The sequence below is a fragment of the Chanodichthys erythropterus genome, chromosome 9 (genome assembly GCF_024489055.1).
Source record: "Chanodichthys erythropterus isolate Z2021 chromosome 9, ASM2448905v1, whole genome shotgun sequence".
In the NCBI taxonomy this organism is placed as follows: domain Eukaryota; kingdom Metazoa; phylum Chordata; class Actinopteri; order Cypriniformes; family Xenocyprididae; genus Chanodichthys; species Chanodichthys erythropterus.
This window is the reverse complement of record NC_090229.1, coordinates 37451729-37477825: the sequence shown is the minus strand read 5'-3', so window position 1 is coordinate 37477825 and position 26097 is coordinate 37451729. Positions and strand designations below refer to the sequence as shown.

The 26097-nt window shown below is 35.6% G+C and overlaps 1 protein-coding gene across 6 annotated transcripts; it reads right to left on the bottom strand.

Moving 5' to 3' along the window:
- Positions 1-1136: 1136 nt before the first annotated feature.
- Positions 1137-25871, bottom strand: nr5a1a (nuclear receptor subfamily 5, group A, member 1a). Of its 6 annotated transcripts, none has more exons than XM_067395516.1 (8): positions 25669-25871; positions 24275-24418; positions 23220-23361; positions 18757-19241; positions 12993-13151; positions 8588-8707; positions 8142-8286; positions 1137-4154 (listed from the first exon to the last, which is right to left on the bottom strand). In XM_067395516.1, exons 2-8 carry the CDS (start codon positions 24386-24388, stop codon positions 3898-3900), a joined length of 1422 nt encoding a protein of 473 aa, XP_067251617.1. In that variant the 5' UTR covers positions 24389-24418; positions 25669-25871; the 3' UTR covers positions 1137-3897. The 6 variants fall into 6 exon arrangements, with proteins under 6 accessions (XP_067251617.1, XP_067251620.1, XP_067251618.1 ...); XM_067395519.1 differs by having other exon boundaries at positions 24280-24418; XM_067395517.1 differs by lacking the exon at positions 25669-25871 and adding an exon at positions 24608-24740.
- Positions 25872-26097: the final 226 nt, after the last annotated feature.

Genomic DNA, 26097 nt, shown 5'->3' with positions numbered 1-26097 from the left:
TAAACTGCAGTATTACTTTTTTACTCAATATTAAAACTCTTTTTTTTTTTTTTTTGCTTTGATGTGGAAAGTGAGTATCGCTGTAGTCATTTATGAATATTGAATTTCATTTTTTTGTATGTTTTTAAAACGATACACAGAAGATTATATTGGATTAGAATAAAAAAGAGTGGGTTGAAATGGGTTTCAGAAGCACACTCTCTCTCTTCATGAGCTCACAAAGGTGGAAACATGTGTGAATGTTTTCTGACCTTCCCATAACCTCTTTTATTGGCACTGAAGAGACTCTCAGAGCGGAGCAGCTCTTCTGACAGAGACGCTCTTTACACACACATTCAGAGACGGACTGCTTTCAGACTGACACACACACACACACAAAGGCAAAAACACAGAGACACACACTCACAATATCACACAGATACACACACACTCTGACGCACATGCACACACACAGACAAAAACAGACACACAATCGCACACACGCAGATACACACAGTGACAAAAACACACAGACACACACTCTGACGCACATGCACACACACTCAGACTCACATACACACAGAGAGACAATAACACACACAGAGACACAATCGCACACGCAGATACACACAGACTCACATGCACACACACACAGAGACAAAAAATACAGACACACAATCGCACACAAACAGATACACACACAGACACGCACTCAGACAAAAACACACACAGACACATTCTGATGCACGCACACACAAACACACAAAATTGCAAACACACAAAGATACACACAATCGCACACACATACACACTCAGATGAACACACACAGAGACACAATCACACACGCAGATACACACTGACGCACACACACACAGACACACACAGACTCACATGCACACACACACACACAGAGACAAAAACATACAGACACACAATCGCACACGCAGATACACACTGACACACATGCACACACACACAGACAAAAATATACAGACAAACACACAGACACATTCTGATGAACGTGCACGCACACACACACACACACACAGAGACAAAAACGGACATGCACACACTCTGACGCACATGCACAGACACACAATTGCTCACACACACACACACACACACACACACAGCATGTTTTTATTTGATTTTATTGCGACCAAATTAAATGGAAAGACAAATAAATGTGTAATCTATGTAAAAATGTGCTTTAAATACATTCATTGATACTGTTAATTACATTATCTCAATAAATACCTTCTTTTGTTTAATTTGATTGTTGTTATCAGCCCCTTTTGGAATGTTTTTTAAAATAGCTACTGAATTGACAAGAAAAGTACAAAACTCATCCTCCATTTAAAAGCACAGGAGCAATAAGGTAAATAACATAAATACATAAATATCGCTCTTAGACTATAGAGAGCAACCGTCGGTTCCAGAAGTAAAACTACATCACCCATGATGCTGTACAGAAAATTCCACCAATCAGAGAGTCGAAACCAGCAGAACGCATCAAAAGAGATATTTAGCTCCGCCCACTCCCATGAAGCACTGCGAGTGATGTAATCGAGTCAGTCTTCCTACGCTCTACAAATACTTAAAAATTTGTATATATAGTGTGAATGCAGGTAAAGTGGGCCGTTTAAGTTTGATTATACTGTGCTCAATGGGTTTACACATTCAAAGCATAACAATGGTATTTAAAGGTGCAGTGTGTAATTTTAGCGGCATCTAGTGGTGCGGTTGCGAATTGCTCAGTCCGCTGCTCACCCCTCCCGGTGGCGGACGCAGAACGAATATGTCGTCTGAGACAGCAGAGAGTAGCCAGTCAAGCAATGAGGTTTCTTCTTACTTCTAACAAAGAACAGTCTCTGTTTCTAATAAACTAGACGACAACTACTACCACTACTTCTTCTTCGTGTGTATTCAGCATAGTGATGATGCAAGCTGCCTCTAAAAACACCAAAGAAGAACAACAGCAACAACATAGTGACGAAACGCGCTCTGTAGAGCAGTTTGTCCGTTTAGGGCTGCTGTAGAAACATGCCGGCGCATAATAGTGCCTTAACATGTAAGGAGACCCGCGAAGAAGAACAAGATAGAAACGGCTCATTCTAAGGTAATGGAAACATAACGCTTAATTATGTAAGGTCTTTATACTCCACTTAAAACATAGTTATGTATATTATATTGCATTTCTGTCAATAGATCCACCTAAAATGTACACACTGCACCTTTAATTGAAGAGACACTATTTCTTTAAATGATAAAATAGATTTGGCTGATGCAATATGATACTGGTGGGCGTGGCCTCACCTCAAAGGATCACTGTCTCATGCTGAAAGGCAAAAAACCCTTTGACATAAGATTTCATTTCTAACTTATAAGGTTGTTCACAAAGGAGCCATTCCCATGACACCATTTTCAACTAAAAACTGAAACCTTTTTATGTGTTTTGGCCGTTCATTTACATGACAATGGCATTTTGGGGGCCTGAAAATGCAAACTTTTGAAAATGGGTTTCAAAGTGTACGTATTTGAAAACAAGACCATTATCGTCTCCATGTAAACTACAAAAACACAAATTTATGAAACAGTGACATCATGCATATTATTTGTTCAGTCTATATATTTTTACAAAGTGACATCGCCATCTACTGGCTTGGCAGCAGAATACAGCAAATTTTCATGTGTGAACAAGAATCGCAACATTGTCGTCTATACACGAAAAATGCAAAAGAAAACCTTTTCAGTTTTTAGCATACCGTTTTCGTGTAAACATACCCTAAATGTAAACAAATATTATTGTGACAGTTCCTATTTTGTTACTACAGTTTACAGGGAATAAAATGCAAAGAATAACATTTTAAAAAATGTGTTTTTTACATATTAAATGTTCCTCTTATTAGCCGATTTGTTGTTGCATGTGTTTATAGTCACATTTGAATATGTTGTAGAGTAATTTTCATCCATATTTTGACATTCAAATTTAATATCAACACAACATTTTCTATCAGTTGTTTTGAATTTTACATGTGAATTAAGTGAACTTTTATGAATTTGATGAAAATATGTTCTTTTTTGGTGGGGGGGGGGGGGTTAACTGTAGAACTGTTGAATATAATTGAAATGTTTTTTTTTTTTTTAAATAAATGTATATGTTAATAAAAAAATTTAAAATTTCTATAATGCAGTATTATTTTCTGATAAATCAGGGATGGCCCACTTTACCTGAAAAGAAACTTGTCTGGAGTGCATATATACCTATAAGGTATATACCTTGCGGATAACACATTATGTACTGTATTCAAATGGAAATATTATAGCTGGACCTTAAAAGTATTAAAGAAAAGAAAAGAACACAAGGTACATTTAACAAAATGCTGATGCATATTTTGTAATAAACTTAAAATATATTGTTTTATTTATATAATTAACATTTTCAAATAAGTTCTATATTTCTCCATCATTTTTAATTCGATTATAGTGTTCGCAGTGCTTCATGGGATTGTAGTTTTTCCCTCACTAAAGCTGTTAAGTACTTTTTGTCCGATTTTCAAATACTTTTTGGCTTCACATCAATGTTTGTAATGTTATGAATCACCTTGTGGCTTATTATGCTTAAACGAATCTGTATGGCAAAAAATAAATGGAAAAAATACTTCCGAAACCAGCTGTTGCACTCTATAGAGATTATACTCTGCAGTTATTACCTTTATAGCCGAGACGCTAAGAGCACTAAGAAGGAAACACTATGCAAATATAAAAACACCTCCGTGTCCATCAGTGATTGTCATGCTTAAAAAGGAATACAGATTCTGTACATTCATCACGTAAAGTATGAAATAATTGCCTTTGGAAAACTGTTCACCATCCATCTTGCACATATGGCTTAAACTCTTGTTCGAATGTCAGGTTCACACCGCGGTCGACCTCTTGGCGTGAAGCATTTCTATGAGCAGGTTGTTGCACGGCACCTCTCCGCACAGGTGCTTGTAGCACAGATAGTCCTCGGCTTGCGCGCTGAGCGAACGCACCTCAGGCAGCCGCAGTATGAGCTGACCGAAGCGGTCCAGACACTGAGGGTACGAGTAGAGCGTGTACTCCAGCAGAGCGCCGTTCACCTGCTCCTGGACGCTCTCCACAAACTGCTGGTTCTCCAGGAGCTTCACATCTGAGGACCAGACAAATCATTATAGCATGTGCATGTGTGTGTGTGTGTGTGTGTGTGTGTGTGTAGAGCAGATTCTAGCCATTCTGATACATAATTAATTTGATTAAGTTTTGCATTTGGATACATATTTAGATATTACCAATGACTATTTTTTTTTTTTTTGTCAACATTTAGATGTTTTTTTGTTTGAAATGATTTTAAGTGTCAGTTTTTGCATTATTATAAGCATCAAACCTATAAAGCTTTAGTTACCCCAAACTACATATAAAAGCTTGATCAGTCAAATGAAAGTAATCATGATAAATACTGATTCAGTGCGGTCGGGGATGAGGAAGAATCCAGCTACGTCTTCCTTGGCTACTTATTAGCCTCATCTGGGGCTTCCTTGTGGCCAATGGCTAGGGTTTTCTGGCCCACCGAATACCTTGGTCCAAAGTGGGCCAGCTCAGGCTTGGTTACGAACAAAGGCGGAGCGCTGCGGATGATTTCATATACCAGCTAACAAAAGCATTAAAAACTTTGGTAGCACTTTATTTTACAGTCCTGTTGCCCATGTACATAGTATGTACTTATTATAGTAATTGCAATAACTGGGTAATAACAAGGTACTAACCCTGAACCTACCCCCAAACCTAACCTTAACCAATGTTTCTTAGGTAAGTACACTGTAAGTACATATATGTGCACGTACTGTAACATAAAGTGCAACCAAAACATTTTAGCATACTTTCAGACAGCAGCAAGGGTTTGAAATAACTTCTGATGTGGATTCTGATCACCGTATAAGGCAGAAATATTTATATGCCATGTAAAAGACTATGCATGCTAACCATTACCATAGTAAACATGGTAAATGCTTGAAGAAATTCAATTTATTTTATCTTTCCGTCTCGTCTCTTACCAGACTGTCTGATATCTGTATTTATCTCCGCATATCTCATAAAATAAAGTAACTTTTTTTTTTTTTTTTGAGAGCTTCCCCTGTTACAGGCCCGAGGCTATTGGCCCAGCCCGGCCCGTTGAAAGCCCTGGCTCACACTGGCCCGACAATGGAAAAGTTGCTATTGGCACATGAACCTCCCCTATAAACAACGCGACGTTATGCCCTCTTATGGTGCTGCTCGCATTAAGTGCTGATAGAATTGAATGAATCTATTCAGCATCTCAACGCCATCTGTAAAGATGTGTTCATTTTGACAAAACTGTTTAATAAAGGATGTATTGATCTTGTGAATTAGCACATTTAACTATACTAATATGTTTTAATTGGCCATTAAAGCTTTATATGGGACAAAACACACTGATCCTTCAACAATGCAATGGAGCAAACATGTTTTTGGATGTACAAGTTAGAGAAGAGAGCTGTATAGAGGTAAAATATAACTGCGCACTCACTTCAGCATTTTATAAAAACATAATAAACCTGATAGATAATGCGGACAATACCAGAGATCTTTGACCTTGTGGGAACATTTTTGGTCCCCATGAGGAAAACAGCTTATAAATCATACTAAGTGATGTTTTTCAGAAAATAAAAAAAATGCAGAAAGTTTTCTATGATGGGTAGGTTTAGGGTTAGGGGATAGAATATACAGTTAATAAAAATCATTATGTCTATGGAAAGAGCCCATAAAACATGAAAACCCAACGTGTGTGTGTGTGTGTGTGTGTGTGTGTGTGTTAGGGTGACAATAGTCTGACCCATTAATGGAGCACTTTAAAGCATTAGCAGAGCTCATCAGAAGAGCCATTCACACAGTAATTAAAATGTTGAATAATCTTTTCAGTACATTTGAAGGACACAAATTACTCAATAAAGCTGCTTTCATTTGGGCAAAGAATGAAAAAAAATCAATGTGACGGAGTGAGAGGAGATGACACATTCTTTCTCTTTCAAATGCAGTTTTCTCCTTTCAGATATGTTTGTTTATTGTGCCTAATGAAATTGTAATTGGACATTTCTAGGAAAGCGTTTGTTGCTGGGTACAAGAGATGGTGTTGTATTTATTCATTTATTAAGTGCTTGCAATATTTATTGAACTGTGCTGAGTTTAGGATATGCAGTAAGTACTGCAATTAGTGCCTCCCAAAATCAAAGTATGTTGCTGTAAAATGTGCTCAAATGATAAAGGGGAGACCAGGTCAGATTAAGCAAATGTCTGGTTCAGAGCAGTTTGTCACATATTGCAATTTTATACAATTGATTTACATTTTTGCTGTTTCATGAATTTTTGTTTTGTAATTGTCCGACTGTTCACATTTTGTCTAAACTCTACTCGACTGTTTAATGACAGGCTCAATGTGACAACTTACCCCATCTAGCCTGCGTACTGGGGCATGTTGTCACAAACTTTGTATGTTTAATGTTTTTAAGAATCACTAAAATGTGCAATAGCTTATTTGTATTGTTTTCATTACAATTTAAGGCAGGCTCTCATCCTTTTTTTGTCTACAATGCTCCCGATTGTCCACAAAGTCAATAACTTCCAATAGTTTATGATTTACTGGATATGGATCAAGAATAAGCATTCTTCAAAATATTTTATCGGGTAGAAATTACAGGTAAAAATATTTTTGAGCTTGCCATAACTACATAAAAAGAGTGTATTTATAAAATGTATAAAAATGCCCATTAAAATTCATTAAAAAAATCTTTATTTTTAGTCTGTTTATTTTAATGCTTGTTATATAATATAATATAATATAATATAATATAATATAATATAATATAATATAATATAATATAATATAATATAATATAATATAATATAATATAATATAATATAATATTAATTTGCTTGTTTTTTTATTTTTCTGAGCAAAAAATTTAATATCATACATTTTTACCATGATTTACAGAATCAGGGATTTTTGTCAGGGATATTTCCAACAAATATCTATTTATGCCATATTAAAGAATAATTAATTGTAATTTTACATTTTAAACGTTGTCACTCTCCTAGGTTTTGCGCATTTGTCAGCAAGAATTTTTTACTCATTTAAAATGCAATAAAATTTTGTATGCTCTCTTATTTTACAGGTATATATTTTAATACATACAGGTCAGAATAATTATGTTGTTTCAATTTTACATAAATATAAGTGTTACACTGAATGATAAAGGAACATTATTTCACCCACATTTTGACATTTTATTCTCCCAAAACTATTTGAAACATTAAAAGTAGACATTTTAGTTGCATTTAATGCACTTTTATATGTATACAAAATCAGTTTTGTAAATTTCTATTGATGCGGACATCTAAATGTCTTTGACCCATAAGCATTAAAATAAACTGATTAATATATTATACCATATATATATATATATTGTTATGAACCCCTGGTTGAGAACCTCTGCTTTAAAGTCTATAAACCATATAAAAATGATCATGAAAAAATAAACCTACTTTATATTCAGTGGAGTAAAACATGCCTAAAAATTCTTAAAATGTGCAACCATAGCAGCTTATGGCTTTATATTACCACAACTCTTTGTATTATGGATTCATTTTCACTGGATGCTAAATTGAGGCAGATCATTTTTTTAATCCAGAGCGTAAACTATGATGGAAATACGTTTACTAAATAAATCCCTCCATGCACAAAAATAACTCAGGATGTGATTGGATAACGGGACTAACCAGCGGACCAATCGCATTGCAGCATCTCAAATGTTGGTTTGGTGGATCTGAAACGCCAAAGTCTGTATAGCATTTCGTCTGCGCGCTCTGAGACGAAAGTCATTTATGATGTATGAAAAATCTTTGCAGATTGCACCAACTTCCATTTTTATTATATTTTGCACCAATTTCCCAGGAAGTGATGATGGTTCTCTTGAATTTATCTTGCGTATTCACAAATGTTTTGTGTGATATTCAAATTGGGAACTTTGGATAGAAACATAGCTACTGTGTCTCACTATGTACTAAAAAGTATGTAGTTAGCAGCTGAGTGGCGTGTGAACTGGGTCAGAGTCAGACTCACTGGGGTTGAAGAGGATGAGGAACTTCAGACAGGCCATCTCTCTTCTGTCCACCTGCAGCAGCTGCAGTCTCCTGGCCAGCTCCTGTCCTCTCTGCACCATACTGGACAGAGGCGGCCCCGCGTCAGACACCGCGGACAGATCCACCTACAGCACAACACCTTCATTACTCTGCAGATCTTCCACAAAGGGCAGTGAGGCGTTTCCAGACAACATCACTCATGCTTCAATAAAGTTTGGAGCATTAAACGGCCAAATAACAACATGCGAAGCCTGAAATAATATGCACACAGAGTCATCCTCCCTCCTTTTCCTTACGATTATATTAGTCAAAAGCATATGCATTTACTGTTTGAGATGTGTAACATAGATGTCCCATACTGAAATGTTCTGCTTTTCCATAATGATATGAAATTGTTATTATTAATGATCGCTTGGAAAAACTCACCTCCTGTCCTGTAATGAGTAGCAGACTGCTGTCTCTCCCATGATGCACCTGTCTGCAGATATGATCGAGAAGCAGCAGCTCGCTCCAGCAGTTATGCAGCAGTCGCATCTGATCTCCTACCTAAATCATGGGAAATGAAGAGTTGTTATGTACTCACAGTATTGGACCTCGATGATACCGATGATTTAAAGCATAATATTGTAACTGAAGTGGGTCATTGTGAGGACTTTTTAAGAGAAGAATAAACAGAACACAGCTTAGTCCTCCCTAATGCGGGAAAAGCACGGTTCAGTTAGTGCTGGGTGATTTCGAAACACTGCTTTACGAATCTTTAGTTTTGAATCGGGTTAGGAGCACGCATCAAACCGCCAAAGTCACATGATTTCAGTAAACAAGGCTATGTAACGACATAACAGTTTTAAAAATAATGCACAATAATGCAAAATACACATGGCAGTATTCATTTAGTCATTTTTGACTCTCAAAGTGACGGTAGCTATTGATTTGCATTATATGAGTCACCAAGCAGCACAGTTTCAGCTAAAATTCTTATTAATTTCTACTGAAGAAAAAAAGTCAGCTACATCTTGGATGGCCTGAGGGTGAGTAAATGAACAGCACATTTTAAATTTTGGGTGAACTATCCCTTTAAAGGATTAGTTGACTTCAGAATTCAAATTTCCTGATAATTTACTCACCCCCATGTCATCCAAGATGTTCATGTCTTATTTCTTCAGTCAAAAAGAAATGAAGGTTTTTGAGGAAAACATTCCAGGATTTTTCTCCATATAGTGGACTTCACTGGGGTTCAACAGTGAAAATGAACAATTGTTTCTCTAGATTAGACTCTTATTCCTCGTCTGGGATCATGTAGAGCTCTTTGAAGCTGCACTCAAACTGACATTTGGACCTTCAACCTTTTGGTGCCCATTGAAGTCCACTATATGGAGAATAATCCTGGAATGTTTTCATCAAAAACCTTAAAGGGTTAGTTCACCCAAAAATGAAAGTTCTGTCATTAATTACTCACCCTCATGTCATTCCCCTAAGACCTTCTTTCCTCTTCAGAACACAAATTAAGATATTTTTGATGAAATCTGAGAGGTATATGGCTCGTCCATAGACAGCAATTTAATCAACACTTTAAAGGTCTAGAAAGGAACATGTGACTGCAGTGGTTCAACCTTAATGTTATGAAGAGACAAGAATACTTTTTGCACAAAAACAAAATAATTTTTTTCAACAATCTCTTCGGTGTCATTCTCATACGTTGTTTATGTCCAGCGCTTCCAGGTTCATCGTCAGAAGGAGTCATTGGCTGGCTCCTGTGTCAGCATCACACGCATGTGTTGTGCTGATCACATGATCAGCTTTGGCCAATACTGAGCCGGCATTTGGACGTGAACACGGAAGCCTTCACTGTGCTAACTGTCATCTGCGTAAGGATAATGACAGTGAAGAGAAGAAATTGTTGAACAAAATTGTTATTTTTGTTTTGTTTTTGCGCACAATATTCTCATCGCTTCATAACATTAAGGTTGAACCACTGCAGTCACATGACTGTTTTAACGATGTCTTTAGTACCTTTCTGGACCTTGAAACACGATGCATTAAGAGCTGGGGGGTGAAAACTTTTGAATTCAAATATCAAGGTAAATTGTACTTAATTTTTATGCCAGGAAACATGCAAGTATCTTCTGTTGTTTCTGAAGGGCAGTACTAAATGAAAAACAATGATATTTAAACAAAATAAGAAACATTTGGACATCTTCATCCTGTTCAAAAGTTTTCACCCCCGGCTCTTAATGCGTCGTGTTTCCTTCTGGAGCATCAGTGAATGTTTGAACCTTTTTTAATAGTTGTGTTTGAGTCCCTCAGTTGTCCTCAGTGTGAAAAGATGGATCTCAAAATCATTCAGTCACTGCTGGAAAGGGTTCAAATATGCAAAAATGCTTGAAAACTGAAGAATCTGCAGAACAGAGCTCAGTTTAACTGCTCAGGACAAACAAGAGACTCATGAACAACCATCACAAAACACAAAACAGTCGTGGATCATCAGGGAACCACACACAGTATTGAGAATCAATGCTTCACATACTTATGAATGGGGTTATTTTAATAAATTCAGCTATTGTTTTGTCTTGTGAACTAAATGCAAACATCTTTTATATAAAATATCTTACTCAGGACAGCACTAAACAAAAAATAACATGCATTTTTTATTATCCCTCTTATTTTATTAAAATAACTGATTCTGCAAGGGGTTCACATACTTGTTCATGCCACTGTACCTCTCAGATTTCATCAAAAATATCTTAATTTGTGTTCAGAAGAAAGAAAGACATGAATATTTTGGATGATATGGTGGTGAGTAAATTATCAGGAAATTCTGAACTTATCCTTTAAATAGCCTGTGTGTAGCACTACATCTTTTTATAACATGAGATTTTGGGCAAATGACAGTAAAAACTGAGAGTCCGCATAACTACAGTAAACTTTACAACCTGTAAGTTGATTAAAGCGTAATGTGTAGCGTTTACTGCCTCAGATGCGGCCGTTCTAATGATGGACAAAACATGTCCGACATTCACTGGTCTAAAGCCTTCATTTGAGCTTGATTTTGGTAGAAGACGACACATGCAAGTGTCTGAACATATGTAAAGCCACAATATCAACTTTGACAACAGTGTTTATTTTAGAAATACAGTGGTTTTTTTTTTTTTTTTTACTTTTGGACCTGAGGTTTCCACCCAACAGTGACAAGATATAGTTTAACACGTATCTAAGCTACCGGGGTCAGGGTGGTTATTTGAGGGCCACAAAAATGTATTTTCCCTACATTGCAATATGAGGTAAATCCGGCCCTGACTGGACCCAGTGTTGTTATGGACCACATTGACTTTAATTTTATGGACAAAAACAGTTGAAAATAAAAGAAGATATTTTTCATTAACTCATTTCACTTTCCTTGTATATGCAGAAAAAAAAAAGCATTTTTCAAAATATATTTCTTTGCATTCCACAGTAGAAAGAAAGTCATACAGGTTTGGAATGACATGAGAGCTCATAAACAGAGACGAGTGATTGGTTTTCGGTCAAATAAATGTGAGATCTCAAAGCTTGCCTTTTGTGTAAATGAGTATATGTGGGAAAAGCCTGGGTCCATACAAGCTGCTCTTACATCCAAAGCAATACAACAACTGCATACGGATGAGTGGCTAAGCGGACAGTGATCATAAAACGAGGGAACGAGAGTCCTTGTGGGTTGTATTTACGAGTGGCAGACGATGACCTCTCGCACCTCCTCACCTCTCGTCCTTCATCGGTCTCTCCATCTCCGTGTCCACGTCTTCCTCCCCCATATACCCTGTGCTCATATACAGCACTCCGGTTTTGAAGGCCACGTCGTGTCAGTGTTCTGACACGCAGTGGGCGGCAGTAAAGAAGCGTAGCGCCACATATATCAACCTCAGCACAGACACAATTACTCAAACCATATATCCACATCTAATCCACAGCCTGGAGCCCTGCCGACTTGACCTCACTCATGTTTGTGTCACACTTTAGACTGCCATGCACAAACCTAATAGCATGTACACAACAAACATGCGCTAAGTAGAGTTTAATAAAACCCCTTTTCAATCCGAATGCACATTTTTCCACATGGCACGATACCTTTCAGAGGTCGGGAACAATGCGGCGGAGAGGGAGCGCTAGGATTCCTGAGTTATCTGCTGCGCGGAATGTAATTAAGCGCTTCTGAAAGCATTTTCAAACGGACACATTTCACGCTTGCAATCCTGACGCTGGTTGCCATGACCACAGAATGGAATGCACAGTGCGAAAAATATGCAACGGTTATGCAGGTGTGACAAAGTTTGAAATTCTACAAGATTTGCTTGAATTCATTCTTATCGACCGAATATTCGCTCTGATATCTGTCGGGGCTGACGATAAAGGCATTTATAACAGGTCAGAGCTCTTTGGGAATGAAGTTTGAGAGGGCAGTGTCAACACTGTATCTGTTTCTGAATCACAGCAGCAACAAATCTTCTGTGATTTGCAACACTCCCTGATGCGAATAGCAACTGAGTGTCCAGATCTGATATATTTAGTTAAAATTCAAAAGTCAAAACCTCTGGAGACCGAGCAAGAATTCCAACTTTGACGCTTCTACACAGATATCAGCGAAACTACCACTAAAATCCAAACATTCAAATGTAATCTTCGTTTTAAAGCTGCTTGAGAACAATATCTGAATGCCTCGGCGTCCCTAAATGTTATCTTTCACTAAGATACATGATTTGGCGACAAAATAGCAGACTTTCTCCAAAATAGTTTGGCTTTTATTAGACAAAACACGTATTTGGATGATCAGAGATCACGTCTTATCTCAGAGCTGTACCTTTAGTTCCTTGAAGAAGACACAGCTTCTTGCCCACTCCACAATTGAGAACAATGTCTGATCCGCCATGACACACAGCAGGCTGAAGGGCCGCGGTTTATCCAGTTTACCCCTGCCGCTCTGCTCCTGGTGAAGGTACGCACAGATCTTCCCTCTCACCTGCACACATGGAGCCAAACACAGAGCAACAAGTGCATGCATAAGAATGCTGGAATATTAAATACATTTGCTCTGTTCTTACTGCATTCATTGAAAAATAGTGTTTTAGTAAAAAATTGTTTGTTTGTTTTTTCTAAAATGTTTTAATAAAATATATTATTTTATATGGAAATAAATGGTCTTTAATTTAGAGGTGAATATTACCATGCAATAAATGCAAAATATTAAAGAAAAAATAGTAATACTTTATAATATGGTCCTATTAGTTAACATCAGATAATGCATTAAAGGGTTAGTTCACCCAAAAATGAAATTTCTGTCATTAATTACTCTCCCTCATGTCGTTCCACACCCGTAAGACCTTCGTTCATCTTCAGAACACAAATTAAGATATTTTTGATCAAATCCGATGGCTCAGTGAGGCCTGCATAGCCAGCAATGCTACTTCCTCTCTTAAGATCCATAAAGGTATTAAAAACATATTTAAATCAGTTCATGTGAGTACAGTGGTTCAATATTAATATTATAAAGAAATGAGAATACTTTTTGTGCGCCAAAAACCCCCCAAAAAGACAATATCTCTTGAAGGCCGATTTCAAAACACTGCTTCAGAGCGTTACGAATCTTTTGTGTCGAATCAGTGATTCCGATCGCGTATCAAACTGCTGAAATCACGTGACTTTGGCACTTCGAACCACTGATTCGATTAGTAAAGATCCGAAGCTTCATGAAGCAGTGTTTTGAAATCGGCCATCACTAGATTTTTGTTAGTTATTTTGTTTTTTGGCGCACAAAAATATTCTCATTTATAATATTAAGGTAGAACCACTGACCTCAGATGAACTGATTTAAATATGTTTTTAGTACATTAATGGATCTTGAGAGAGGAAATGTCATTGCTGGCATCGGATTTCATCAAAAATAACTTAATTTGTGTTCAGAAGATGAATGAAGGTCTTAAGGATGTGGAACGGCATGAGGGTGAGTAATAAATGACATTATTTTCACTTTTAGGTCAACTAACCCTTTAACTAACAATGATCAATATATTTGTTACAGTATTTATTAGAGATGCGCTGATATATCGGCCAATAATCGGTATCGGCTGATAAAAGCAATTATTTTCATTATTATTTAAAAATAGCTGATAATCGGTGCTGATTATATCCTGACAATAAAAAGGAGGCATAAAAACAGTGAATTTAACCCTTATGCACTGTTCGTTTGGAGTGGACATGACCACAGGCAACAAAATGTAATTTTGTAACAATATATATATATACATCCTTTAAACTAATGTAATTTTACTTAGTTTATTAAAAAAATTTTCTCCACATTTGTGCAGGTTTTGGAGGATTTATGATATTTTTTAAATTGATATAAATAAATGTAAAGATATTTTTTAAAATAGGTTTTTATACAGAAACAAGTTTTTTTTTTTTTTTTTAATGTGAAATTCACTTTATAAAAGACCCACATTTCTAACATTAATAATTTGATGGTTCCGTGTAAGATTTTTGCCCATCTTTTGGAAAATGCAATTTTAAAAGTAACCAGTTTACCAGTAGATGGCTGCAGAGATCCACTATTTGCTATTTGACTAACTGAAAGAGATCTTTTCACAAGTTTTTCCAGTTGGATTCATATCTACATATTATGAAATCACAATTATAACAATAAAAATTACTTTTTGTCAAAGTTTAGAATTTTTTGTGTTTTTCAATAATGTTACACTATGATTAGAATCAAACCTGAACAAGATGTTACAAAGAGAAAAGTTTTTAGTCATTTATTTCAGACATCTGTTTTTCATATAATTCTACAAATTTAATCTACAATTCAGTTACTAAATAAACAGAACAAAAGTTAACAGTTATATTACATATTGAGTACAAATACACAACACGAACATCAAAATGCAATGAACTGAATAACAAATGAGAACAAATTGCATTGTGGACATTTTAAAGTGTGCCACTTCATTTGTGTCTATGTGTGTTATGCGTTGTTTCTGATTTTGAGGATGAATTTCCTAAGCGGGGTCTCTGAGTGTGCCTTTTTTTTTTTTTTTCACACGAACATAAAATCATTCCAATTTAATTTTTGTTTTTTTAGATCTAGAAAGTGTTGACAACTGTAAAAAGTCATTTGAACTTGTTTTTTATTTCAGGAAACATAATTTGAGGTCAAAAAGACCCCAAACAACACCAAAGGGTAAAGGCTGTCGAAGTTAATGCGACAATATTGCATTTAAGTCCCCCTGAAATTTAATTTTTGTTTGTTTTTTTAGCTTTTAGTATGAATATGTTAGCCTTAAGGTTATGAATAAGCTGGTGTGTTCCAAAACAATGACAAAATTCACATTTAGGAGATATAAGCATTCAAAACTTACAGTCTCACTTCCGCTAAAATGGATCACGGATTTTCATGACAACACCGCAGACTTCAGTTTCTCATCAAATCTTCTGTCCAATCAAATGCTCTCTAGAATCTAAAGTCCCGCCCCTCCTACACTATAAACAGACGCTGAAGCTGCGGCTGGAATCGGCCATTTGTTCACACATTTACTAGTATCTATATGGTATATAGTGAGCACAGTCTGCTCCGGTTCAGAGACACGAGAGCACAGAGCGGATCATACGCGTGAGTCGGCTCAGACCACGAGACGTTCAGACACATTTGAATTCTAAATGATGATATACTTTAAAGCAATATGGAGCAGAAACGGTTAGAGTTAGAGGAAAATTGGGTTTTATGAGCTCAACGGCTCTGGCCGAGCTGTGATCTAGGGGAAACGCTATTGGCTATTTTGAAAAAGGGGAGGAGCTTCACTCTCTGTCTACCTGTTTCATTGGAAATTACATCAACACAGTGAATAAAGCTGTGCGTTCCAAGGCACTTCAGTGGGCCTTTAACATTAAAAAAATATAGCTACATTAATGCAGGCTCCAATTGACCCTATGATCCACCCATAGTTCAAGCCAGGGTTGCCAGGTCTGCAGGTTTTCCTACACCAAACGTGCCTCTCAACGAATAATCACAAAGAGCTTTGTGCTTTGTTACTTCTGATATGAAAAAATGTCTCAGCTTTCAAATTCTGTCCATTTTATCAGGAAATTCTAACAATAAATGTCGTTTTCACGCTCTTAAATGTGACGTGACAGATCGCTGTAGCTCCTCAAGCGGCAGTGACGAGTCTTTTCCTCCACTTGAATACAAGTTATATGAAGGAATGAACATGAATGAACATCAAAAGATACGTTGAAAAATACAGACAACTTATCAAAATGAATAATGTTTCATGTAATCGCTCAATCAATGTTTCAACCACCAGAAAGACATCAAATGTGTCACTTAACATTGCATTTACCTCAAAGTTCACAGTAAGCTATAAAAACACTAGAGAGGAGCTTATTAACTGTTAATTATATAAGACAAGTGTTTATTATTTACAAACATTTCAGATTTTATTTGAGTGTAATTATTATATCTGAAAATAAATAGTTTGGGTTAATATTTTAGCAATGTACCGAATGAGAGGGTTCTCTGTATAGTTTACAACATTAGTTGGGAGAGATTTTCCTTAAGAAAATCAAAGCAGATATATTTCAGAATAATCGGCTGTGGTATCGACAGAGAAATTTAATATCGGTGCATCACTTTATTAATCTTTATGAATGTTAGTTAATAACAATAAAATTGTTCTTTGTTAATTCATATTAGCTCAGGTCCATTAAATAATATTAACAAATACAACTTTTGATTTTAATAGTGTATTAGTAAATATTGAAGATTAATAGGCTAAATGTTTTTTTTATTATTATTATTATTATAAGTTCATGTAACTAATATTAACAAATTGACCTTATTGTAAAGTGTTACTGAAAAATATATACATTATTGAACTAAAATATAGCACAATCATTCCATTTTAAAAAAAATGTTACATTTATGGTCTTTTTTTTGTGACCAGGTTTGAATTAGCAACAGCATAATTATGCATCTTGAAATCCCAGAATCCACCTCTCTTAAAGGCACAGTACACACAAAAATAAAAACTAGCATCATTCACTCAACCTCATGCTGTTTCAAACCTGTATGACCAATGTAAGTGTTTTTTTCCATACAATGAAAATCAATGGGGTCCAACAAAGTTTATGCTGACCGCATTGACTTTCACTGTATGGCTGAGGCATTCTTTAAAATATATTTTGCATTTCACTTAATAAAGAAAGTCATACAGGTTTGTAAAGATTTTATAAATACCACAGACAATGAGGGAAACATGTTCCCACACAATATTTGAATTATTGTTCAATCAATGCCAGAAATCTTTACATTGTAAAAAGTGATTTTCGTAGATAACCTTAAATTCTAAATTAACTGGTTTTGTTCAAGTCAAAAATGGCATTCAATCTGACTAAAACTGACAAAAGAAAAGAAAAAAAGTAACAAATGTCATTTTTATGGGTTAAATGGACCCGTATTATATTATAGATGTCTTTACAATGTACTAACATTTAAATTTATCAGTTGATACAAAGCACTTATTGTGTATTTACATGTTTACATTGTAATATTTAAAAAGGTTACACTTCATTGTAAGTATAAAATTAAGTTACTGAGTAATATTAATTAACAACATGTACTTACTATATCATTAGGTTTAGGGTTGTAACTGCATAATTTACTGTTATACTATAGTATAGTAAAAAGTGCTGGTTTAAAAACATCCCAACTTATGTTGAAAATGGACAAACCCAGTGATTGGGTTGTTCTGACCCAGCGGTTGGGTTAAATGTTTGACCCAACATGCTGGGCAGTTTTATTTAACTCAACTATTGTTTAAAAAGTACTGTATGTCTGGATTAAAATAACTGCAAAATATCTTGGAAATTAGAAATCAGACACATAATTACTAGAGGCAACAATAATAATCAAAAGTAAGAAATTTAATAAATGTTTATTGTTTAATTATTATTCATTAAACTTATCAATAAATGTTCATTTATTAAACATATTAATACATGTTAATTTCCATCATATTCTGGGTTCATTTTTAAACAACAGTTGTGTTAAATAAAACTACCCAGTAAGTTGAGCAAACATTTAACCCAACCACTGGGTTTGTCCATTTTCAACCCAACTTGGGTTGTTTTTAACCCAGCATTTTTTAGAGTGCATGTTTGGCACAAACCCAACTGTTGGTTTAATTTTTTTAATTACATTTTTAAACCCAATGGTTAGGTTTCTCCATATTTGACCCAAACATGGGTCAACCCAACATTTTTTAGAGTACATGTAAAATATTTAACAGGAACACTGCAGAATAAAGAGTTACCCCTTAAAAAACACCCGCCTGTAATTACATCTGTAATCTATAATTACACTGTTAACCCGCCCTTCAATCTACCAAACCACCAAACCTGTCCTAACCTTCCCCGTATCCACCTCAATAGTGTTAGCAACACAACATCAACACAATAAGCACACTGAACCTAATAATTAGTTTTTGTTGATGTAAGTACTGATAGTTAAAGTCTCCTCCTAAATAAAGTAGATTTTACCCACTTTTTTAGTGTGCATTGATTGATTTGATCCTTACCTGCTCCTCATCCGGATCACAGATGACCAGCTCCAGCACCAGTGGAGGCATCCCGGGGTTCATGGGGCTGGAGTGTGGGGACGCGGGCATGCAGCCGTCAGGGTACGGGTACCCGAGAGAGGAGTCTGGTGAACTGGAGTACACATCTGGGTATTCTGCCTTGATGGATCTGCTCGGTAAAGAGGGAGCGGTGTACTGGTACTGCGCCGGGAAGGAGCCGTAGCTCTGCAGCGCTACACCCAGCGCCGGAGGGCAGAGCGGAGGGCAGTCGTACTCGGGAGAGGAGAGAGAAGGGGGGTGGAGGCCCGACAGAGATCCGGGAAGAGGGTACTCCGTCTGGCTGGTGGACAGGAGGGTCGGGTTGGACTCTATCTTAAAGCCGCTGGCTCTGATTAAAGCTCTCTTCTGCTGTTTCAGGGCACGGTCACGCTTGTACATGGGGCCGAACTTGTTCCTTCCTCCTCTCATTCGATCTGCACGGACCGCTGGGGAAAGAGAGAGCGGCAGGATGCATTCAGAAGTCACGCTTTACATTAGCTGTCTTCAACCACTATGTACTCATTTCAAAATAATAATTGTTAGATACAGTGTGCTTGATGTGTTGATGTTGTACTGTAAAACACTTGTGTTGCTGTAGAGGTGGATACACACTCTAAAAAAAAGCTGGGTTAAAAACAACCCAAGTTGGGTTGAAAATGAACAAACCCAGCGATTGGGTTGTTTTGACCCAGTGGTTGGGTTAAATGTTTGGCGAACCTGCTCGGCAGTTTTATTTAACCCAACTATTGTTAAACATGGCTTTATGTCTGGCTTAAAATGAACCCAAAATATGTTGGAAATTAAAAATCAGACACATAATTACTCCAGGAAACAATAATAATCAAAAGGTGAACATTTATTAATAAGAAATTTAATAAATGTTTATTATTTAATTATTATGCATTCAACTTATCTTCATTTATTAAACATATAAATAAATGTTAATTTCCAACATACATTGGGTTCATTTTAAGCAAGCAGTACAGTAATTTTTAAACAACAATTAAGTTAAAACCCCAGCAGTTTGAGTAACCCACACTCTAAAAAATGCTGGGTTAAAAACAACCCAAGTTGGGTTGAAAATGGACTAACCCAGCGATTGGGTTGTTTTATCCCAGCGGTAGGGTAAAATGTTTGCCCAGCCTGCTGGGTAGTTTTATTTAACTCAACTATTGTTTAAAAATTACTGTATTGCTTAATTAAAATGAACCCAAAGTGGTTACACTTTATTTTACAGTGCCGTAATTACATTGTAAATACTCAAATAAGTACTGAGTACTATTAATTATCTACATGTACTTACTATAGAGTTACAGTTAGGGTTAGGGTTTGGTTTAGGGTTAGTTACTTGTAATTATGCATAATTTACTGTTATTACTATAGTAAGTACATGTAGTAACATGTAACTACGGCACTGTAAAATAAAGTGTTACCCCCAAAGTATGTTGGAAATGAACATTTATTAATGTTCAATGAATAATTATTAAACAATAAACATTTATTAAATTGCTTATTAATACATTTATATTAATAAACCATTAAACTATTGAATTTATATTAATAAAATACACATTCACCTTTTGTCTATTATTGTTGCCTCTAATTGAATCTGGTTTTTAATTTCCCAACTATTTTGGGTTCATTTTAAGCTAGCCATATAGCAATTTTTAAACAATAGTTGGTTTAAATAAAACTACCCAGCAGGTTGGGCAAACATTTAACCCAACCCAATTGCTGGGTTTGTACATTTTCAACCCAACTTGGGTTGTTTTAACCCAGCATTTGTTAGAGTGCAGCCGCTGGGTTTGTCTATATTTAACCCAGCTTGGGTTGTTTTTAACCCAGCATTTTTTTATAATGTATAAATTTTAAATATGAGTAGAGTGTAAAAACATGTACAGCAGTGACCAAAAGTGATGTCCGGAGGGATAAACCCAGAAACGGGGTTGTTTTAACCCAGCAATTGGTCAAATGTTTGCCCAACCTGCTGGGTAGTTTTATTTAACTCAACTATTGTTTAAAAATGACTGTATTGCTTGCTTAAAATGAACCCAAAATATATTGGAAATGAACATTTATTAATACACTCTAAACCCAAATAATTTTGAGAAAGAAATTGAGGCAATCGAAAATTTTAAGTTGAGAAATTCCAAGTTTAAGTAAGCAGAACTAGTAGATTTTTATTTTGTACTCATACATTTTAATAGTTCTAATATTTAAATATTTCAGTAAACTAATTCATACATTTAACTTAAAATTATCCTGCATGCTGGGAAATAGAAATCCTGCAGTTTCAGATAAACTTAAGTTTGTCTAAATTAAAAGAAATTAGTTCATAAAACTCAAAACAATGAAACAGTTCAGTTTACTTAAAATGTGTCAGATCTGTGAACTCGAAAGAAAAAGAAAGTGCTAAATACTCATACAAGTTCATTTGACTGAACTAATTAGTTGAATTTAAGTTTGTCCAACTCAAACCAATTAATTATTTTGAGCATTGGGGTTTACAGTGATAAGTTTAAAGAATAATAATTAAACAATAAACATTTATTAAATTGCTTATTAATAAATGATGCCCTTTTGATTTTGATTGTGATTATGTGTCTGATTTTTAATTTCCAACCTATTTTGGGTTCATTTGAAGCCAGACATATAGTCATTTTTAAACAATAGTTGAGTTAAATAAAACTGCCCAGCAGGTTGAGCAAACATTTAACCCAATCGCTGAGTTTGTCCATTTTCAACCCAACTTGGGTTGTTTTTAACCCAGCATTTTTTAGAGTGCACATTTTAAATATGAGTAGAGTGTAAAAACATGTACAGTAGTGGCAAAAGTGAGTCCGGAGGGGATATTTGTTGTTAATTACCTTAGTCATTAAAAGCTGCATTAAACCATTCAAAATATGAGGAAAGAACAAAACATTCAACTTGATTAAGGTTTTTATCAGACAAAATTATTTATCAAAAAAGACAAACTAGCTACAGGTTACATACTATACAAATAAAATGCATAGAAAAGCAAAAAGCTGACAGGAAAAGCCACAAAATAATCAGTTATTAATATTTCCTTGGTCCTCTCTTGTTTTGCATGTTCATAATTTCTTTGTATGACAGCCTGGCCAGAAATGATGTTGGCACAATTTGGCATGTTTTGGTAACGCGGCATGTTTTACAGTGTCCTTGTTACATGTACATTACAAGTAGTTACTGTAGTAATAACTATAAATGATGCATAATTACAAGCAACTAACTAAACCCTAGCCCTATAGTAAGTACATGTAGTTGATTATTATTACTCAGCACTTAAATATATAATTAGACTGTGACACGGACACCGTAAAATAAAGTGTAACCCAAATTTAGTAATATTTGAATAAAGGGTGAAGATGTCAGTTTTCAGCTTTGACCACTACTGTACATCACAATAATTGTACAATAAGTGCACATAGTGCTTAATATAAAGTGGGACCAAATATTATTTACATTTTGCAGATGTACTCTTCATCGGATACAATGTAAGAAGGATATTTTCGGAGAACCGTGATTAAAAAGCCAAATAAAGCAAGGAATGCTTGGCACGGTTTTGCTTAAGTAAGTCAGGGCGAAAGCAAGTGGATATTTCTCTTCATATGGACATTTTCCGCTCTGGTTTTTGTGAACTCTCCAACTGGAGTCTCCATGAATCCGCGAGTCTTATCAGCGCGTGAGGAATGTGTCACAGGCGCGCGCGGAAACAGGTGCTTCTCTGCACTCGGCCTGGGAATCGCGCGCACCACAGCAAAATAAGAGACGGCGAGGATATCTTCCACCAAATAAAACTTTCAAATAATGAATTTAAATGGATTTGGGAGAGAATACACTGTTAAAATGGTTTAACTTATCGCCTAACCTTGCTGAGTTCATTAAAACTAAAAACTTGAGTTGATACAAAGAAAGAGAGTAATTTATTCAACAGAAACTCTAAATATTAAGTTATTTGAACAACGTTTGTGAACGTAAGCTGATTTGATAAAAGTTTTTAAAAAAGTTGTGATAGCAAATCATGAAAAATATTTTTTTTTACAGTGTACAAACATTAAAACACATTTTAAAGTTTAACTAATATAGATGTACATGTTGCACATTATTGATTACATTTAAGTTTATTTAGATGTGTTATTAGAGTTTAAAACCCATAATAATGAATCATGAATTATTACATTAAATGGTTTCCTGATTTTTCCAGATATATTTTACAGATTTTTTATTTTTTTTTATGAGTGATATAATATCAAATAATAAGCATTATATTCAGCCATGTTCAAACACACAACCGTTCAAGACAGAATCAGGACATTCAGGGCGACTTCTTATAAATCTGACGAGGATCCTTTACAGCAAAAGCCAAATGTTTTTCAGTTTGTCTGATGAGAAGCTGTGCTTACCCTCGAGTCTCATGCCGACGCTGAGGCACTTCTGGAAGCGGCAGAAGGGACATCTCTTCCTCTGGGTTTTGTCGATGCCACAATCCTGGTTCTGTGTGCACGTGTATCTCTTGTTATTCTGAACCGTCCTCTTGAAAAACCCCTGTCATGATAATAAGAGTTACATTCCGTCAGGTTGTGTCAACTTTTAAAAAAACAGTTGCATGTAATCTTAACAGGCCATTTTAGAAATTAGTTTCAGCCTTCTTAGATGTGAATCTCTACACTCTTAAAATGGAACCTTTTCACTGCACTAAAGGATGTTTATAGTGTAAAAAGTTCTTTAGATTGTTACAATGTCACACAAAGAATAAAAAAGGTCATTTTAAGAACTTCACTGAAAGGTTCTTTGCGGAACTAAATGTGACATTTGGAACCTTTATTTTCAAGAGTGTAGCAGCCAGTGGGTTATTGAACAGTATGTATTTTCATGTCATACAACCAAAACATATTATTAGGTTACGTACAAATTACGAAATGGATTGCATTAATAAAATGAACAAAGGCTGCAATGCAGTAATACTTTTCATAACATACATTAAAATAATTAGCCTACACTCGGAAAAAAAACAACAACATGCTGGACAGTTTTATTTAACTCAACTATTGTTTAAAAATGACTATATGTGTGGATTTAAATGAACCCAAAATGGGTTGGAAATTAAAATCAGACACATAATTACTAGAGGCAACAATAATAATCAAAAGATGAACATTTATAATGTTTATTGTTTAATTATTGTTTCATTTATTAAACATTAATAACTGTTAATTTCCAATATACTTTGGATTCATTTTAAGCAAGAAATACAGTCATTTTTAAACAATAGTTGAGTTAAATAAATCTACACAGCAGGTTGAGCAACATTTAACCCATTTGCTGGGTTTGTCCATTTGTAACCCTAACTTGGGTTGTTTTTAACCCAGCATTTTTAGAGTACATACACACTCAATTGTATAGCCTAATTATAACCCGAAATATTTACGCATTCATAAAATGAGAACTATAATCGTACCTTACAACTTTCGCAGGTAAGAAGGCCGTAATGATATCCGGACACTTTATCCCCGCACACCGGACACAGTTCCTCCAGCTCTTCATCTGCCGTGAAGTCCATCCTCCTCTCCATCAACTCAATCACCTGATTCTGTTAGACACGCTGGGATTGTTCCAGAGGGGGCAAAAAAAAAAAAAAAAAAAAACGTGTTAACATTCTTCAAATTAGTATTGATAATGAATTCAGAAATAAAAAAAGACTGGTTACTTGTGCACGTGCGTTCTTTATCTAAACCACATCAATTCCACAAAACATCTTCATCGCGTAAAGCACATATGCGCTGTGAAATACCTTCGCGAATCCCCGAACAGTGATCAGAGAAAGCGACGCTCGACCGTGTGAAAGTGTCCAATCAAACGACGTTCATGGGAGAAAAATTATAATGCTGGATCCAGAGCTCCCAAAGCACCTCTTTTATTCTGTGCACGCAGAGGAAAGATGGATTTTTATCATATTGACTCTTGTCATGTCGCCTGACCACCCACACACCCACACACACACCTACTCCCACGCCCACCACACACACACACACACACACACACACCACGAGATGAACAAGACCAGTTCACTAATAGTTTGTACGAAAAAGGATTGATTAAAATAATAATTATTAATATTTGACTGTACTGCTGTTATTATTAAATATAATTTATTGATAAACAAACAAACTAAAAGTTACATTCTGATAATTTTATATGTAAATCTACACACTAGAAAGCCAAATTGTTATGAATTTCTACATATAGTGGAATTTGTCGCTATTTTTTGATTTTCTCTCTCTCCTTTAAAGACTTTTTTTTTAAAATCGAATTAGTTTTCTGAATGTTTTGTAAACTAATGATACAGAAAATGTCTTTGTTTTGCGTTAAATCAATGCAATATATTTAAATAAAGAAATATTAAAATGATGCAAAAAGCTAAGCTTTAAAAAAGAAAGACTTAATTTCTTATAAGAAATATTTCACATTTCCCTTTAATAACATTTTCAGCGAATTTATTTATCCACAATTGAACTATATCTGTGCATAAAAGAAACCGTTTCTAAGACACATTTGATATCCATGTTTAACTACATGAAAATGCATGAAACTCATGAATATCTGTGCACTGATTCAGCGGCAGAATAAGCTTTAATCAACGCATTTTAATGATGCAAGATCATACATGACTGCTGTTTAAAAACAACTGTATATTACAGACGAGACGCAGATGATCAGTAGGCTATTAATTCACCTGTATTCGATGTTTTTTGTGCGTCACAGCGTGAGAGCTGAAACTTAAATTGCGTGACGACGAGAAATGAGTCCGAATGAAGCGCATTTTCTTCAGAATGATTGTTTTTCAAAGCTTACCATGAACCTGCGCGAGCAGCATGCGCGAGCGGCTTCACACGAGTGTCGTTCCCGTTCGGCTCCAGTGATGTAACGCGGTCCGGTCAGTCCTTCAGAAACTTCAGGAGGAATCTAACAGGTCTCAGGTCTTCCTCGGAGTCTGAACGTCTTCCTCTGAGTGTTGGCGAGGTCTTCATTGGATAGCGCGCTCATGTGACAGCTCTCGTGAAGATGATGCGCGCCAGTCTTTACAGCCGCAGCATTTTATTATCAGTCCAGAGGGGGGGAAAAGTTTGGTCATTTACACCATTGATCATTGCTACATTAACAGATAATATAATGCAAGAACAAATTGTTGTTTAAATTTTGTTCTGCTGTAGCTGTTTTTGTTGCAGTATTCAATTGTTTTAAAATGATTGTAGCTTATTATTATCGAATTATATAGGCTAA

What these genes read in the sequence shown, in the direction of transcription:
- nr5a1a (XM_067395516.1), bottom strand. Translation starts at nt 24,388, where the DNA reads ATGGAGAGGAGGATGGACTTCACGGCAGATGAAGAGCTGGAGGAACTG. An exon ending in CGTCGGCATGAGACTCGAGG is followed by an intron (nt 19,242 to 23,219) that starts GTAAGCACAGCT and finishes CTCTTTCCCCAG; the next exon opens with CGGTCCGTGCAGATCGAATG. An exon ending in TACTCATTACAGGACAGGAG is followed by an intron (nt 8,287 to 8,587) that starts GTGAGTTTTTCC and finishes GTTGTGCTGTAG; the next exon opens with GTGGATCTGTCCGCGGTGTC.